The sequence below is a fragment of the Plectropomus leopardus genome, chromosome 9 (assembly GCF_026936395.1).
Source record: "Plectropomus leopardus strain MGB_pleo_1.0 chromosome 9, ASM2693639v1, whole genome shotgun sequence".
Taxonomy (NCBI): Eukaryota; Metazoa; Chordata; class Actinopteri; order Perciformes; family Serranidae; genus Plectropomus; species Plectropomus leopardus.
Window position 1 is genome coordinate 26254301 of NC_142184.1, and position 18251 is coordinate 26272551.

General features: G+C 39.8%; 1 protein-coding gene across 2 annotated transcripts in view; it reads right to left on the reverse strand.

Moving 5' to 3' along the window:
• Positions 1 to 695: 695 nt before the first annotated feature.
• The window catches only part of sema3b (sema domain, immunoglobulin domain (Ig), short basic domain, secreted, (semaphorin) 3B), an 85320-nt gene continuing 67764 nt past the window's right edge, over positions 696 to 18251 (reverse strand). For both annotated transcript variants that reach the window (XM_088082402.1, XM_042491326.2), the window contains exons 5-18: positions 14111 to 14230; positions 13358 to 13451; positions 13102 to 13221; positions 12860 to 13002; positions 12603 to 12717; positions 9895 to 9964; positions 9644 to 9788; positions 7862 to 8081; positions 7665 to 7756; positions 7448 to 7489; positions 6591 to 6748; positions 6380 to 6435; positions 5029 to 5168; positions 696 to 4375 (exon numbers count right to left, since the gene is read on the reverse strand). In XM_088082402.1, the coding sequence (XP_087938528.1) occupies positions 3863 to 4375; positions 5029 to 5168; positions 6380 to 6435; positions 6591 to 6748; positions 7448 to 7489; positions 7665 to 7756; positions 7862 to 8081; positions 9644 to 9788; positions 9895 to 9964; positions 12603 to 12717; positions 12860 to 13002; positions 13102 to 13221; positions 13358 to 13451; positions 14111 to 14230 (2028 nt within the window). In that variant the 3' untranslated portion in view covers positions 696 to 3862. The remainder of the gene's footprint in view (positions 4376 to 5028; positions 5169 to 6379; positions 6436 to 6590; positions 6749 to 7447; positions 7490 to 7664; positions 7757 to 7861; positions 8082 to 9643; positions 9789 to 9894; positions 9965 to 12602; positions 12718 to 12859; positions 13003 to 13101; positions 13222 to 13357; positions 13452 to 14110; positions 14231 to 18251) is intronic.

Consider the following 18251-nt stretch of genomic DNA (forward strand, 5'->3'; position numbering starts at 1 on the left):
GGGAAAAGTACAGCTTTTAAAATACAAATACTAAAACATTATAGTGCATTATTTCTTTCTCTTTTTCTCTCTCTCGTGTTATGTTTGTTTAGGTGTCTTACCTTGTCACAATGTTTTTCATCCTTTAACAATCCACCTCTGTACGACTTTGTTCACTTTAGGAGGAGACAGCAGCAGATCATTTAGGAGGAGTCAGGAGACACTTGATTTACCTCAGTGCAGGTTTGCATGACACAGGATCAAAACACTTACTCTACAATAGTAGAGTACTCTAATAGTAGAGTAATCCTATAATTCCTATACAACACTGGAATGGAAATAGTTCAATAGAAAGAAGAACTTCACTGAGATTTCTCGGGTATAATAAATCTTACATTATAGCATGACTGCCACCATGTGGACGAAAAGCAGATGAAATAATGTGGACTACTGATCTTGGACAAAGTAGAATAAAAGTTTAATCAAACTGATTTAAATTCAAGCAAATATAGATTTGAATGAATCAAACTCTGTTCAGCCATTCTGGTTATGATTCCCCGGTCATTAATTCATTCCTGCATTCAGGCAGTGCAACTCATCCTCACATTGTTATGATCAAAATACGACTCATTGTTTTTTCATTGATTATTCCAGAAAAAAAAGATATTTTTCTCCCTAATTCCCTTTCCTCGTTACTTTACAGAACAAATCAGGAATTTCATTTTTAAGTAACTGCATATTTTTATTGTGTTAATCAAAAACAATCTGACATGACATTTCACAAAGACCTCTGGGAGTATTACAGTGCACCACATTAACTTTGGCCTTCGACCTTTGAACTCTCACCTACAGACCGCTCTATGCACATACACACTGTTCCTTTGCCATTATATACAGAGCTCTGCTTTCCCCCCAAAACTCTCACACACATGAACCACAAGCATACAATTCTCTCTCTCACTCAATTCACTCACACAAATACACAGACACACAAGCCTCTCCTTGCGAGCTATTGTTCAGGGGTGCGTCACATGGCATGGGATACAACAGGAGTGCTGATTGGAGGGCTGTGTGAACAACAAAGACTCTAATCGGACACTGTTCGGGAGGAGCTTTTTGTTTTTTGTTTTTTTTTCCATTGGCTGTAATGTCCAACAAAATGTTGAGGATGAGTCCTTTTCAGCAGAACAGGAACAATACAGATGTAAATCTACATTTATAAGAAAAATAAAAATCCACCACAACATATCAGCTTATCTTTGCACATAAATACATAGGAATAATAATAATATTCAACATTGTGCTTTCTTTCTCTCACTCTTTCTTGCCACCGCACCATTGTCAAACGCGTTAGCCACTAACATTGGTCATGCAATTCCAAAAGAGCACAAAACAACAGCTGGCTTAAAAGAGAGACTCAAGCATATTTGACATCACCACCAATGTAGATTATCTCTTATTTAAGAAAACTACAGGACTTAAAATTTTAATTTAGTGAATTAGTAATCTAAACTCAATTAGTTCTGTGGTTTAAATGCAGACAGGTAGCATCTTCATTTAACTCTTTTTTTGTTATCTTTTTGGCAGTTAATTCCAGATGTGTCAAAATGCAGAGTCAGTCTTTTACAGGAGTCAGTCAGTTCAGTTCGGTTTAAAGAGTTAATTACATCTCTATAAAGAAGGTATATAAATAACAATGACAATGATTCCATACATCTAAAATCCACTCACAGACCTAATTTGTGCTACCTCCACTTAGCAGATCCTGTGTGAATTAATGAACACACAAAAAAAGCCAAATCTGTGGCAGCAACACAAGTCAGATCAAATTTTCATCATAAAAAAATCATTAAGATTTCATGAATAAAACATAAATGCATGTTTTATCTTACACGGCCAGTTGCTATCATGTGGATAGACTGTAATAATGGTACCACAGTTAGGCCCCACTTCTGAAGCCTGTACACACAATGGACACTAAGGGGGGCAGGCTACACACACTATGTTAGCACAGACGACCAACAAACAAGGTTTTATTACAGATAATACACAGAGAGAGATTAGACTAAAGACAGAGAGAAGGAAGACTTTATCATACTAATTGTCCATTAGGAAGAGATGACATCATTAAGCAGCAAAAGTCAATGATATAAATGACTAACACTACGTTGAGAAGTGATTCCAACAGTGTATGAAGTCAGATGGAAGTTTTTTTGTTTTTTTTTTGCAGACAGTGAAATGCATTGTGGGTGGCGCAGAAGAATTCTGTGCATTTTACCGTGCTGAATGAGAAGTCGGCATCTCGCTCATCTCATTATTTGCATATATCTATTTATCACAAACAACATATGCAGAAACAGTGTAAAAGAGCAAGGAGTAGAAGTACCGCTTAGAATACAAAAAAAATCACTCATAAATATCATGCTAATATATACTGTACTGTAGCCCAAAAACATGGGTTGTCATAGAGTCCACTTCCCTCTTCCTCCTCATCGTGTTAATGCTTCCAAACCAAACCAACATGTTCATGATCTCTCCTCAATGTTAATGCAAAAAACATTAAACACAGCCTAAAATAAAAACCAATTAAAAACCTATAAATAGTGAGTTTTAGAGTGAGGTTTTGGATCATATCAAAACTCTTCTTCTATATGCACTTCTGATGCTTATTACAACATTTGTTAAATATACCACATAACTTTTCTAGATGTAATCCAGGTCTTGTTTGCTTTGAGAGATTGACTTCTTTGTGCTCCAGCTTTGTCTGTGTACTGTAAACATCTCATCTTCCTCTCACATCATGGAATGCCAGTAGTTTTTCCACCCCTCATTCTCTAGTGGTTTGGACCAGTTAAGCCATATAATTATATCTTGCCAGATACAACTAACCGTGACTGCAAGTATTGTGGGATTTATTTTGCTGCAACATGCCTCAATGTGCCTAAGGAAACCACTAAAAAACTTATACTATATAATATAACCAGTTTTGCAACATGCTGATCTGTTCCACAGGCTGCCCCACGCTGCTGGCATCTCTACCTCTTCTGTGACTGCATTATGTAATTTGCACACAAAACCATGTGAAAAGTGAGGTTGCTGGAAATATGTGCAACAAAGCACCACAGGAAGTTGATTTGTTTTGGTAGAAATAATGTTTAAAAAAAAGTGTTTGTCTGCATGCTTGTACAATTGCACATATAGTTAAATGTGTTTCCAGTTACAGACCAGTATATTCCAGTTTCTCAATTCCCTCCCATTTTGCGCAGAACTTGAGTCCACAATTTTTCTACATTGGTATGAAATCTTCAGGTAAGAAAAGCCGTGAGTATAGGTCATCCAAAACTTTGGGGCTGTTTTTGTTATAATTGGTGTAGTCCAGTTATACTGTGGGCCACTATCCAGATATAACATGTAGCTGGCATGTAGTAGGCAAACTTTACCCAATGAAAGATGTAGTAATCCTGTGCTGTGAACCCACCTTCCATATTCAGTCAGTGGTAAAGGGAATGACAGGTAAGTGTAAGTTTATTGCCAACAGATAAAGGCGGACTCACTCCCACATACCTGCTGTACACTCGACTACGCTACTGGAACAGTGTAAAGGGATCGTGCAGAATCAATTTGGGCAGTAAGGCAGCACATGCAGGGGCTGGCCAGTGGGACGAGGACTCAGGGATTGGGGTACCATATAGTGGGGGCATCCATAGATAAATATACACAATAGAGGAGGTGCTGTGTGTGTGTGTCTGCGTGTGTTTTATGTGCGTTTGTGTATCTGTATGTGTAAACACCTCCAGGAGTTCTTGGTCTCAGACTCTAACTAACAATCTCCTCCGTTTATCTTGGATCAGTCATTCTTTTCTCCCTCCACGTCTTTATGTCGTTACTCCCCTGCACTGCGAGGCGCCCGAGGGTTTGGTTTTCCATCGTGGGTCCGGCGGTTTCTCCCCTTTCTTATCTCTTGAAGATGCTTCCACTTCTTGTTTGCTGGGCGGACAGCAGGGCCAAGAGGCGGGACGTCCTTCACTGGTGCGGGGAAGGTCTTATCCACTTGGTCAACGCCGGTGTTTTTTCGTGCCCAAACTTGCTCACAAATCTGGTCAACGGTGCTCAGGTTAGGGTGGTCCACCAGCTGCATGAAGTCCCGGTACCAAAGCTTTTGATTGGTCATTGGGGGCCCACCTGCGCTGCGGGGGTCTAATCGGACAGGGGCGTCAGAGGGTAGATTGGAGACTGAAGAGGATGTTGAAGGTACAACTTCCAAGGTGATGCCTAGCAAGGTTTGGGTGAAGCCATGTTCCATGGCGTGGCATTGATAGAGGCCGATATCTCTCTTCAGGACTCGGCGGATCAAAAGGCCTCTATCTGTCTGGAGGATGCGGTCATCTAGACGCACCTTAAAAACAAAAAACAAAAAAAAAAGAATTTGAAAATTTGCAGCTGTATGTGCACCTATGACATTTTTGTCTTACTGTACAAGTGTGTATAGCACCAATGTCAGTGATGAAATATTCCCTATAAATAGATTTTGAGTTTGTATGAAATGGGTTCTGAGATTGTCAAGTAAAGTTCCACGTACATTTGTAAAGATGATTTGGACTCTGATTTAAGAAATAGCTAAGAGAATGGAAATTATGTTGTGGATCTAACAGAGGCTCTACACAGCACTGCACAAATTACACTGAATGCATATCTATAGGGTAAAGCCCATGTTTTACTAACTGCAAAAGAATCTTGGGTTTAAAACCTGATCCGTCAAGGTTGACAGCTTTGCACCCAGTAAACTTGTATCGTGTAAGTGAAATGCTCTTTAATCTGATTTGACTTAAGCAGTAGTAATCATCACCAAGAACTCAGAAAAAGGCAAAAAGTATCTTCAGTACCATCTTCAGTCCAATGTTAAGGGGCAATGTCCTAATAACGTCTTTTAAGAGAAACTAAATGTAATGTGGGAAAAATGATTAAATCTGGATAAAATGTACATTTTCATTACTATTAGAGAACTAAGGGTCCTTTTGGACAATGTACAGTTTTTAGAAGCCCTCTCACCTCTTCCCTTGGATTCTGTGGATGTTTCTGGAAGGTCCAGGTGACTCTAGCCTGAAGGGATTTAGGAATACACTCCAGGAAAGTGCTGCTTCCCTCAACTCCATAAAGCTTCCTCTCTGCAACGCGATGCTTATGGTGGTCTGCAGGGGGCAGCAGAGACAAGGACATCATGGGGTGTACTGTCACAAAAGACATCAACTCACTAATAACAAGGACCAGGGAGGAGTAAAAATAACTGGACAACAACAGACAGGAAAGACAGGATGATATGGGACAGAAACAAATTGAGCTGATAATGCAATAAGAAACCAACGCTTGAAACAGTTTTCCTGATATATAAAGCGTCAACTGTAAACATAGTTGCTTGGTCTTTTTCAGTCCTGTGAACAAATATATTTATTCATTGGCATCACAAGAGAAATTGCTCTTAGCTCAACAAAGGTGTTAATCGTATTAGTTCTTAGCACAATAAACATGTTAATGCAATAGAGTCTTAGTCAACACTGATTAATGAAAGCCTCTGTTGGCTGATGATAGTAAAGTTCACTCAGTCACACGTTATGGCAGCATCCCTTAGAACATTGCTGGACATTTGTCAGTATTTGAGGGGGTTGATTTGAAAATTTGGTCACATGATTGATGTGTGACACCAAACAAGGACTCTTCTGGTCCTAGCAGTGTTTAGTCATGCATGTTGCCAATATGAGTGATGAGGTTTAATAACGACAAAGAAGTGATGTCTATGACAGAGATCTTAAGCATAAGCGGAAGTACATGTGCTCAAATTTCTACAAAACATACACAAAAACATGCAACATCAAGACTAAGATGGGATCAGAAAGAGATCAGTTTTGTCTCTGGCCAGTAGCACTACACAAATTATCAGGGAAACAATAGTGTGTTAACTTCTAAACTGACCCCTGCTCAGCACTTTGGGGTAATGCCACTCTCATCAGAGACGATTACTTTGACCTTTATTAGTTTTACAGAACCTGACTTGCATGCCACATGATGTAATCGTATTACTTTGGAGCTCCAAAAGTTTGAGCAATTACCCTGATTCAGTTATGTGGCAGAAAGACAGATAGCAGCAGAATGCTGGTATTGTGGTCTGACAGAACGGAGGTCACCGGGGGTGAAGGGTGGAAGGATTTGGAATTTTTTGGCACATGTACAGTGAGATGTTTGATCCTGGTCTGACTCACAGAAACTGTTGGTGTTTGAATGAGTCTTTGTTCTGATTTATTGAATATACCTTTTGCAGCATTAATTCCTCCAAATAGTCACAGCTATCTGACCGTCCATGTTTTAATTTTAACAACCAAACAAAACTATACTTTTTGAATAATACCTCCAGAGCACAGGGTGTTGGGGTCCCCGTTCCGTACATCTTGGCGACGAAAGCGTCTGTAAAATGTTGTTGATAAGAGTTCATTATAATACATGATTAGGAATTTAAAAATATCAGTTATACTTGAAAGCACAACAGTTTTCATTGTGTTCCTCCTGCCAGTGTAATAACTGATCATCTGGTGTGTGTCATTAGTGTTTGTGTCACAGACCTTTTGGTGTTTGGCAGGTAGCGAGTACAGGATGTTCCATCCCAGGCACAGTATGGGTCTCTGGCCAAGCAGCACTCAGCACAGGCCTTCCCATACACACTGCAGCGGTGAAGGGGAACCTGGGCAATGCCTGTGTCTGAGCCCAGATACAGTTGTTGCTGTGAGGAAACAGAGTTGTAGGACACACTTAAAAGAGAGCTCCAGGACTTTAAAAGGAGTGATAACATCTCCTTGTGACATTGCATTGGTGACAGTTATAAATCCAAAGCGCCCACACAAGATCTGGTTTGAGATTTGTGCTAGCTATTTCCTGAGGGACTACAAGTTTTCCTTGATATACTCTTATTTACCTGTGCCTCCCTGCCTTAAGCTGTCATATATTATGCATGTTTAAAAATCTTTGCTGCATGATTTGTTGACCCTCGTTGTGGTTGCTTCCTGCTCAATGAGTACTTTGCAGTTGGGTATGTCTCCAAATGTATGAGACTGGCTCATTTTCTCAGAGTGTAAAACAAGCCTAAGTGAAGCTGCTTGAACAAATCTTATGGGTCTTCCTCCATCCATTTAGGATTTTGGGTAGATCGAAGCACATCATCAATGGCTCCTGGCTTAAATCTAATATTGCTTGTTTCTAAGTCCCACATTTCACTCTTGTGAAGTTCTTTTCCATGCTTTCCCAACTTTCTACACATTGGCCCAGATGGACTGCTCTTGCACACGTAGAAAACTTGTCTTGCCTCTACAACCACTACAACCAGTGCTGGCTGAGCCTGAACTGCTTTCTGGGGTCCTACCCTAACAGGGAGCGTAAATGTTACTTTTTTCTGTCAGTGATTTTAAGTATAACAGAAACATACCCGTTTTGAGGAGATCTGCATGTCAATAATAGATGAGGCATCCTGAGGAGTAAAGGAAATATAGCAAACAAATTATAAAGTTACTTATCAAATAAACTGATATCATTAAACGCAGACATGTTAAGATGAACAAATTACCATGTTTTCTGCCTCAAAATAGATTTAGTGCATGAGTGCTTATATCAACAAAAATTTAGCTTTATCATAGTTTTCTTACTTTGAAGACCTCCAGCTCTTCCAGTAGAAGTTCCTCCATGTTGTTCCAGCTCTCCTTGGGGACATTTATCACCTTTAGTACTGTTCCTTTGTCTGAAATAAGAAATGCAGTCCATCAAGTGACTTTTAAAACATCATGTCATTATTTTCATGTGTAAATATAAAGGTAGAAGTTAGAACTGATAACAAGTCATTCACCTGTGCCGATAAACATGACGTCATACTGTCCATCTGCAGCGTTGACTCTGTCCACGGCAATCTGTGTGAAACTGTAGTCCACGTTAGTTCTGACAAAGATGGGCCGTCGGCTCATAGGGTACACTGGGTTGTACATCAGAGGGTGGTGGCGTGCAAACTGGATAACATCATCTGGGAAACCCTTTGTGGACTCAAAACTGCCAAATGTCTTGCTGGGACACTAATGGAGAGCCATGGAGAAAATGTCAATTAATATCCTAGCAGAAGAAACAAACAAATGAGATACAGCACCAAAAGTTGCAATGACTCTTGCCTGAATTTAGGAATTTCATTCATAGTTATTTTGCAGGTGCACTTTTGATTCCTCCACAATTCATTGAGCTTCAATGAGGATGCAAAATCGCGCAAGTACACTAAGTAAACATTTTTAAATACTGATTTAAATCACCATATATGAAACCACTGCAATTGCAAAATCTTGTCCTGGGACTGTATAAGCATGCACGTTTCTGATTTATAATAGGATTTAACCTACCCACTAATTTAAAGTGTTTCCATAATCCAGCCAATCCACTTCTACTGTAAGGGATTTGTTTTAGCTCTGCAGAACAGGACAAACTGCGTGTACTCTGTGCCATATTTGTACTCAAATGTTCCATAATGACTCATGCTATACTTTGCTATAATTTGTTTGCTCTGCATGTTAACTGGTATAAAATGTCAGACTTGACAAAGCCACATCCAGCAGGCCACAGTGAGGTGATTATGGGTCACAGGGACGTGAGAGATTTTCTGCAGGTCAGAGTCCAGCCTCCCACTCTAATTAAAATTCCTGTCTTAGACTTTCATTCCAAATACAACATTCAAATATATATATGTTCATACTTTTCTATGTCTAGGAGATCAAACTTGCTCATGAAGAGAAAAACGTGGTTTTGGCATTTTAAACTCTGAATCTGCTTTCTGTGCAGTTTTGCATAATTGTTTTGTAAGCGCAATCGTTTTCTTTTAATTTGATTCGTTCCGCTAATTTTATAACCCAGTGAGGTGATGGTGGCGTGAGAGAGGGTTTACTGTAGGCCAAATACAATTACTATTCTGCAGTCATACAATGGGGATTGTTCTGCTGTGGCAGTAACAGCTGAAGCTCTGCATAACAAATCCTGCTGACGCTACTCTTGTGTGCTTAGTAGAACGTAAGAGCCCTAATAAGCACATATTGATTGGGAGGACTGTGGAAAGCTTTTGGATGAAATTAGGTCTGATACTGCAAGTCTAGGAAGTGCCTTTTATCACAAAGATGATTTCATGTGATTAATGTAGGCATATTGATACAAGTTTATATTTCAGTGCCCCAAATGGAAATATTAGAAAGCAGGTAGCAAAAATTCCTAAATCTATTCACACATAAGACTCACATATAAGTACTGCAGCAACACCATGATGTTAAAGTACTCCATTACAAGTGAAGTTCTTGCATTTATCATTTGATCTAGGTAACGATTTCACATTTAGTGGTTTACTTACGAATGGCTCCATTCAGACAATAACTATGTGAAACTATAGCTGCCATGAAAATGTAGTACACTATGAGTGTTGAATGTATGTGTTGAGTGTTGTAAATAAGTCAAACTGACTATATTTCCCTCTAAAATGTAGTAGCATAAAATGGAAATAACCAGTAAAGTACGAGTACCTCAGAGCTTCAGCAACTGTACTTTTCACAAAGTTTGGAAACTTCAACACTACTCTATGGGTGAGTCTTCACAGTTATTGACATACCATTCCTGGGCGTGGATAGGGGACTTTTCCCTGGAAGGGGACCCACTGGTAGTTTGGCCCCTCTTTGTGAGCGAAGGGCCCCAGGAAGGCCCTCCGGATGTCATTCATGGAGTAGAGACACACAGCTGAGCCTTTAAATACACTGCTGCTGGGGGACAGGGGGAGCTGGGTTAGACACATCAGAACACACACACTTAAACACACACACACACATACAAACACATACACACATATAATGAATGGACTCTGACCTGGAAGTGGAGAAGACAGTGTAGACCAGAGGGTTCTTTCTGTCTCTCGTTTGCAGCAGGAACACATCGCCTGAGGACGGACACAAACACACACTCAGGTCAGGTGGTGGTAGTCCAGGGGTCAAAGGTTGAAAGAAAGATAAGCAAAGCCCTACAGCCTTGTCTGCTTTAAAGTGGGGTTTCAGTAATAACTCAGTCATGACATGGAACAAAATCCACCAGCCTGCAGCTTCCAGCGTCAGTTTTTAAAGTTTATTTTTTCCATTTAGTTTGATTTAAACATCTTTTTAACAATTCAGGTTGGTGTCTGCAACAAACAAGTTGCATTTGTCCTTGCTGATAAAGAATAAAATATGTGGTGTTTTCAACAGGGAGGTCCTTTCTAAAGATTTGGCCTAAAGTATGGTCAGAAAGGTCTTGGTAAAGAGATAAGCGACTCATTATTCATTTGAAGGAATGTGATTGACAGATCTAGCCTAAGATAGGGTTAGGATTTGGACAAATTCTTCCACTTAGCTCACCTTTCACTCTGTCAAGAGATAATCACAAAGACAGATCATAATATGGCCCACAGATATGGTCAGAGATCAATCCAAAACATCTTGGGAGAGGCTGCAGCTGCTGTGCAAACCACATGACTGCAGGTTTGGTGTGTTCTCTTTGTGAGACTCGACACTGACATGTGTTGTTTATAATAAAAGAACGCATCATTTTTGACTAAAGCAATGTTTTCTCAAGGTCATGGCATTTGAAGAGGGATGTTTTTTGATTTTACTTGATTTTTTATTTTACATACATTACCAGCGCCAAAAAAACATGAATAAATGGATCCCTCATTTGAGATAGAGGTAGAAAAACACAACTTCTTATGGCTAATTTGTAAATGGAGTGGTGCAGAAATGTGTCCTAAAACCTGTAAATACATTAGCATTTTGTAACTGGTTCCCTTGCCTTGAAGTCAAAGGTTTTTTTAATGGGTTTTTGGTTAGTTGCCTAAAATAAGGTCTGTGGTAAATATTGTCACAGTCTGCTGTGCCCTTATTCTTTCAGACTTTTGGGAAGATTGGACTAAGTGTCTGTTTAAGACTCATTTAAGTTGCCTTCATTAGTTTGTCTGTCTTTGTTTTTACTTGGTCTTTTACTTTGTTTTTACTGTGTTTTCCCCTTCCTGTGTTCCTTTGCTGTCTTTCCCTCATTTACCCATCTACATACCTGCCCTGCATCAGCCTCGTTAGTCCCTCCCTGCTCCTCAGTTTCTTCCAGCCAATCAGCTTACTGCCACATCAGCGTAGTTTGTATATAAGTTCTGGTTTTCAGTTTAGTCTTCGTTGGATCCTTGATTTGGTCGTGTAATGTTCAGTTGCTTTTTCCTTGAAATAAATAGTTATCTTTTTGAGTTCCTGTTATCTGCCTGAGCCTGTCATCTTCTGCATTTGGTTCCACCTGCTCTGCATCTTATGACAAACATTAAGAGACTTCAATGTTTTGTTCTACGACATAAAATATATCAGAAAATGCCTCATCCATACATTTTGAAGCCTTTGAATGCCTTAAAAAGGCAGGTGCTATCAAGTGGCTACATGAAACAGTAGCTTTTTACTTCTGCTGTTTGTTTCAAAAATCATAAAAGTAGTTTTTATTTGTTAAGATTATCTTGCTGAACAAAGCATGCAAGTATCAAACTTTAGCCAGAGTTTATTTTCTGCAATAATCCAAAATTCAATGTGAAAATCCCATTGGCTTTTTGACAAGGGAACTAGGGCAAAGCTAACTTCTGTGTTGGCCTAAAATTACGTCATCCCTGCCAGCTCATCAGTTTTAAGCTAGTTAATAATAAATGCTAACTTCCACTTCCTCCCAATTTTTTTAATTGTATGAAGTCATATAGGTTGCATAACGGTTAAAGCAGTTTTATCTCTCCATTGTGAATATTTATGAGAAAATAGCTCAGTTGAACTGGCACCAGATGTTTGTGGAACAATCAGAGTAGAGTGTAATTATGCCTTCTTTATCATGAAATATTTCCTCTGCCCACAACCCATGCTTTAGAAATGTAGCCTTGCTTCTGGATCCTGTCTAGTCAATCACATTGTTGCTTTTTGTCATACGAAGACTCACCAGAGACAAGGCTGCAACTCAGTCTGAACCCACAGCAAAAACACTGGCTTCGGATCAGGCCAGAATCTATTACCAATTAATCTCTCACTCATGCTTTCTCCAAGTCTGCAGGAATGTGGGTCTGAATGGTAATCTACAATTGGGGTCAGAAATTTTGGTTAATTTATTATGCTTTCCTTGACTTTCTCTCCCTTTGCACCCACAGACATGCTTCTGAGTTTAAGAAAAAAAAAAAGTGAGGTTGGAAAACCAGCCAAAACTTTAACTGTTTGTTTTGCTTTTTCTAACTTCTGAAAAATAGGACAGGAAATAGAAACCTAGACCAGTTTAACCACTGTGTTGTTGGATTTGTGAATTCACACAACAGTGGGACATCTGTTGTGGCCAGAGGTCTGTTAACCTACCTCCACATGGTGATGTCAAAACTGTGCTTTCTCCAAGCTCAAAAAGACACACATGATGACTTTTACTTGAGTATTTTGCAGGGCCTTCACTTAAAACACCAAATATGCTAAACCATGTTTTTTTTCCAACATTATTTTAATGAGTTTATAAGGTACAGATTCTTCCTGTGTGCACAGTGAACTTACGCAGCTCGTCAAAGTACGTGTCGCTGCCGTCGGCCCCTGGCACTGAGCAGATTAGACGGGTCTTGAGGAATGTCGTCCACTTGTTCACCAGACTTCGCTGACCGCCCATGTCATTCTGATTCAAGGAAAAAATGTAAAGTGTCAGGATATTACACTCAAAAGTGTGAGAGAAGAGAGCAATGTTTTAAATTGGGCACCAGACCCCAGTCACCCACTTTAATTAAATGCTGGACTTGAGTATTAAAGCAATCGCTCACCCTGCAGAGCTGTCCTATGCGGGAGTAGGTGGACTTTCCCAGACCCTGGGCCTCAACCGCCGTCTCACGAAAGAAGAAAAACACCTTGTCGTCATCAGGGTTTTCACTTTCTGGGACCCAAAAGGAACCAACAAACTTTGGTTCTGGTAGACAAAAACGAAGAGGAAACGTGAGTTTCTCAAACAAGTTGTAAGTTCTCAATATAACTTTGTCTGCACTGAAACATAAACACACAAACAGACCATTAAGCCAGCGGGAGTCATGCTGTTCAGTACGGATGGAGGGGCGTTTTCCCAGGCTTCTGAAGATAGTAAAGTCCCGTCCCATTAAGTCTGTGGCCACGCCTGCATATAGCTCATCACCTAGGAGACAAAATTATTCAGTAATAATAGAATAGTTCAAAAAGGAACACAACAAATATATGGTTCAAATGGATTTAAGTAAAAATGTATAGTGAATGGATAGTCAGCTCATATTAATGTGCATAGGTTTAGTTACCGACGAGTACAGATGCAGCATTATGGCGTGGATCATACGGACTCTTCCCTTTCCCGTCCTCCACCTTCGAGGGGTCAATCCTGAACACATGGTCCTCATGGAGAGAAAGGAAAGAGATCAATTATTTTAAAGTGTGATCACCAAAGCATACATTGTTTTTCTTTTGTCAAAATCATAGAATAAATTTTGGGTTGACTTTTCAGGAGACTTTGGCATTGCAAGGGACTTGAAACAAATTTGAACTTGAGAGCATGATGGATTTATCTGCCCTCTTAGCCATAATTTACCTTTTTTACAGTGTCAGTATCAGACTCCAGCTTGCTTGAGTCAGTTTTGCTATGCTAAGCTTTCCAAGTGTGAGCAACTGCAGGATATCAGATGTCAACATTCATCTCTTTATAGACATAAATCTTGTGTTTTGAGGTTCTTTCCTGCAGTTTGTTAGGATTATGTTCTCACTTGTAATGAAAAGGTTGGCAGAAGACTTGGGCTCACATTTTCAGGCATCTGAACACAGTTTGTGTGTATGTCTGTTTAAGTTTGAGTGAGGACAAATACAGAAGGTAGTTGCATTCTCAGGTTATTTACTGCATAATATCCTTTTTTTATGCTAAATTTTATGATGCTCTCAAACAAGGAAAAATGAAGTTTGTAATCCTGTAGTTAAGTTGTGTGTGTGTGTGTGTGTGTGTGTGTGTGTGTGTGTGTGTGTGTGTGTGTGTTTATGTTGATTTTTCTGTGTGTTGTCCCTACCTCCATCCTGTGTCCCACCTCCACAAAGGCACAGGTAGGGTGGAAGGCCCCAGTTCCACAGGCGTACAAGTGGGTGCGGTTATAGTGGTGCACGATCTTCACATAGTTCACACAGTCGGACTGAGAGACACACAAAGAAACCCAATTTCAATTTAGCTATAAATTGCAATTCAAAAGCTAGTCTTTTGGTAAAAAAAAAACTCTTCATGGATTTGGATCTTTTTTTTCCTTCATGCATGATGTAAATGCTGTTTCGGGGCATTTCAGACCTGCAGTAATAAAATTTGAATAAGGAAATATTTAATCTTTCTATTTACATTCATTCGCCTAAAATGGTCACATCTATGGTCTATGGTCCGAAAAATATTGGTAGAAAGATTTAGGTCACTAAAACATAAGAAATCCCCCAAAAAATACCATGGACCTGATCTCAGTTAGCTGTGGCCCAGTTTTAAAGTATAAATACAAGTTGACTTGACAACACAAGAGGAAAACACCATAAATCTAAGACCGACTATACAACTTGGACTCTCTCTCTTTCTTTTGGTTTAGTGATGTACATTCCTCACATAGCTCCTATCTCCCTGTATGCCTATGACAACACTGTCACAACAGTGTGTTGGAGGTGGAGCTGGGGACTCGACAGACTTTGTGTCCCCGCTGTACACACACATGCCTACAATGTGTTTCTGCAAAAGATAAAACGATCTTATGGACATCCATGTTTGTGCACACAACATTAAGATGTACAATAAGCACCAGAAACTGTGATTCAGTTGACATATAACAACTTACACAGTACAAGAAAGACAGTTTTTGCCTCACAGTGGGTGTGAAACACTGAGCATAAGATTGTCTTAGCTATCATGTACTGTTTTCATGCCAAACAGATGGAACAAGAGGACAACCCAAAGGGAAATACTTCCTGCTTAATGAAATAAGTTGCTTGTAAACTACATTCTAGTATTGTGGTTTATGGAGGCTACTGAACTAAACCAATCCAAATATGAACATATCCATCCAAATTTTCATACATCTATGATTTCACATGTGTTTATTGATAAATATCTCAGATGCCTGATCTCAGGAATTCATCTCAGCTTGGTTGTTAGTCAGCAACAGGACATATCCGAAGCATAAGATAAAATGGGCACTGTAGGACCACAGTTCAGGCTTGAGGGTTATGTTAGTTTTCAACCCCTGAGGTGTGCACTATGCTTGGATTGGACATATGCTGGCATATTTTAAACATTCACACTAGTAAATCTCAGTTAAGTGAATCAACAGCTGAACCACAATGGGCAAAATACAATAAATAAATAAATAAATTAGACCTTTCTTTTAAAGCAATTTTGGCAAAAAGTTAGATAATAAGCCTATAAAAGCAGTTAGCTTCCACCAGGAGTTGCTTAGCTTGGCTTTGTTAGGCTATGAAACCCATAGCAAAATCCACCATGTGTCATTTTTACACTTCAGTATTTGTATGGAATAAACAAAAGAGATATAACATGTTAGACTATGAGCTTCAGGGTTGCTGGTGGGCAGATTTTGTTCCCTACAAAAGTAGCTCGGCTTACTGTTTCCGACTGCTTCCAGTCTTTATCCTGAGCCAATCAGCTGGTGGCAGTAGCATTAGGTATGCAGTAGTGAGAGCGGTATGAATCTTCCCATCTAACGCTTGACAAAAAAACAAAGCGTATATCCAAAAAATGTAAGACCATCTCTTAGATAACAACATACTTGCTTAAAATTTGTGTTTACATCTTGTTTTATCAGCAAGCTGATGTCAACCAAGAGTAGAAATTTAACAAAAAATTATCTCACTTTTAACAACAGGCCACTTTTCCTACCATTTTTATTTCTTTTTCTCCTTTATCCCTCTTCACATCATTGATTTTAGTATCTTTATCCCTTTCTGTCTGTTCCTCTCTCTTCTGATGTAGACAGCAGGTTATTGACCCGCTGCCACATCTGTCCATCTCAGAGTCAGGTTACAGTCAGCTGGCTCTCAGGAGACAGCTGGAGAAAAGATTTACTGTACACTTATAGACTGGATGGTAAGCATTCACCACGCTTTGAAGTGACTGACCTGCTTTTTAACTACCCCTTAAGTGCAGAGAACATGAATGATTATTGTTATTACCACCATGATTACCAGTGGCCAATTGGCCCCCGGGCTCTGTAATATATCATGAACTAATATGATGCCTTCAAATGTCTGAATTATCATTACAAAACCAGTCAGTTTCCTATGAAACTACTCTTATAGGCCCAAATAAAATCTTGCTGTCTTTATAAACTACTGTAAACACACACAGACACATACGCACACACACACACACACACACACACACACACACACACACACACTGGCTCTCACATCTGAATCCTTCCCTTTCTCTCCGTCTATTTTTCCCCAGACGGGCTACTGTAACATCTGTCTGTCGATCAAGTTACAGCCACTGTTGGACCCCAGGGGGCTACTGGAGAAGAGGTTTATCAAAACATAGCTGACCGTTAATGAACAATCATCCTGCCTACAAAGTCTGCAGATTTATCCATATTTCATTTGTTAATCTTTGTTATTATTTTGACTTCACTCCAAGAACATTTGTGCCTAAATGACCTTGTACTTTACATTCTCTGGATCTGGTATTAATCTCCCTGATGATAGCAAAAATGTCTTGGCTTCTCTGGATCTTTTCTTAATAATTCCATTTTTATATTTTATATCACTTTATGGTTTGATGCATAGGATTTGTTGTCATTGGTGCATTTCTGTGAACTTTGTGTTTAATGGCTAGTTGCAAACCAAATTTCCTTCAAAATCAAGACTGAATTATGAATGGATGAATGGAGGTCTATGGTATATTTTTCTTTCTTTCTTTTTTTGTTTCTCAATCTCTTGGTTATCTACACCTCTACTCTTTCCTTTAATCAAATGTCTTTCTTTATCTAACAGTTCTGTCTTTCACTCTCACCCGAGGGTGACAGACAGACAGGCCAGGTTGTGAAAGCAGCGGCAAGCGGAATCGTGGCTCATTAGACCTCGCACACACACACACACACACGCACGCACACACACGCACACACACAAACAACCCTCAGTGGTTTAGAACAAAGACCTTCTTTTCTGCCTTTGAAAACCACTAGGGGGTTAGAGTTGGAGTTGTTAGTGTGTGATTGCATACATGCTTCCGTGTGTGTGTGTGTGTGTGTGTGTGTGTGTGTGTGTGTGTGTGTGTGTGTGTGTGTGTGTTTGTGTTTGTGCGCACATGTGAAGGTGTTAAACCAATTGACAGGCCGATTAAGCTGTTGACAAACACAGGAGACCTCTGTTTCCCTTGAAAGAAAGGGGTACTTACACTTCACTTTTTCCCTCATCCTCGGGCTTACACACATGTTTACACAATAAATGAACACACTCACCAGCTTCCACACACCTACGTTCCCCCGATAAAGCATCTTTTTGTTACTATTCCCATGTGTGTAGCTGAAGAAAAACCTCCTCTTCAATGACACTCTCATTGCATCTTAAGCTTTTAGTGCGTGTGTGTGTGCGTGTCTGTGTGTGTGTGCGTGTGTGTGTGTGTGTGCGTCAGAGGGCAGAGAAAGGTGAGGGAGTCAGCGGACCGGTAGTTTGACAAAGTCATTCTTTGATGTGACAAAAGACAGAGAGAGACGAAGAGGAAAAGAAAAGGTAAGAAGAGTGAAGCCACTTGAAAGACCCTGAAAAGTTCAGAGAGGAAGGAGGAGAACAAGGGAGGTAAATTATGCCCGCCATCACATTTCGTTGGTGTGTGTTTGTGTGTGTGTGTGTGTTTGTGTGTGTGTGTGTGTGTGTGTAGGTGGGTGTGGGTGGGTGGGTGTGGGTTTTAAAGGGTTGACTGGACAACCTTTGACCTACCACTGACTCATTAGTTGAAACAGTGAGCAAAACGCCGGCTGTGACCTCACTGCGGCCTCAGCTTTAGGTCTTCTGCATTCACGTCTTGTAGAGCTGTATTGTCCTCAGCGGACATCTTTTTCTTCTTTTCTCCCTTTATCCTCTCTATTCTAGAAATGATTAACCCAATCTATTATTTATTATTCAGCTATTATCTGCAACTTCTGCCCAGCACCATCTGACTCACATTAATTA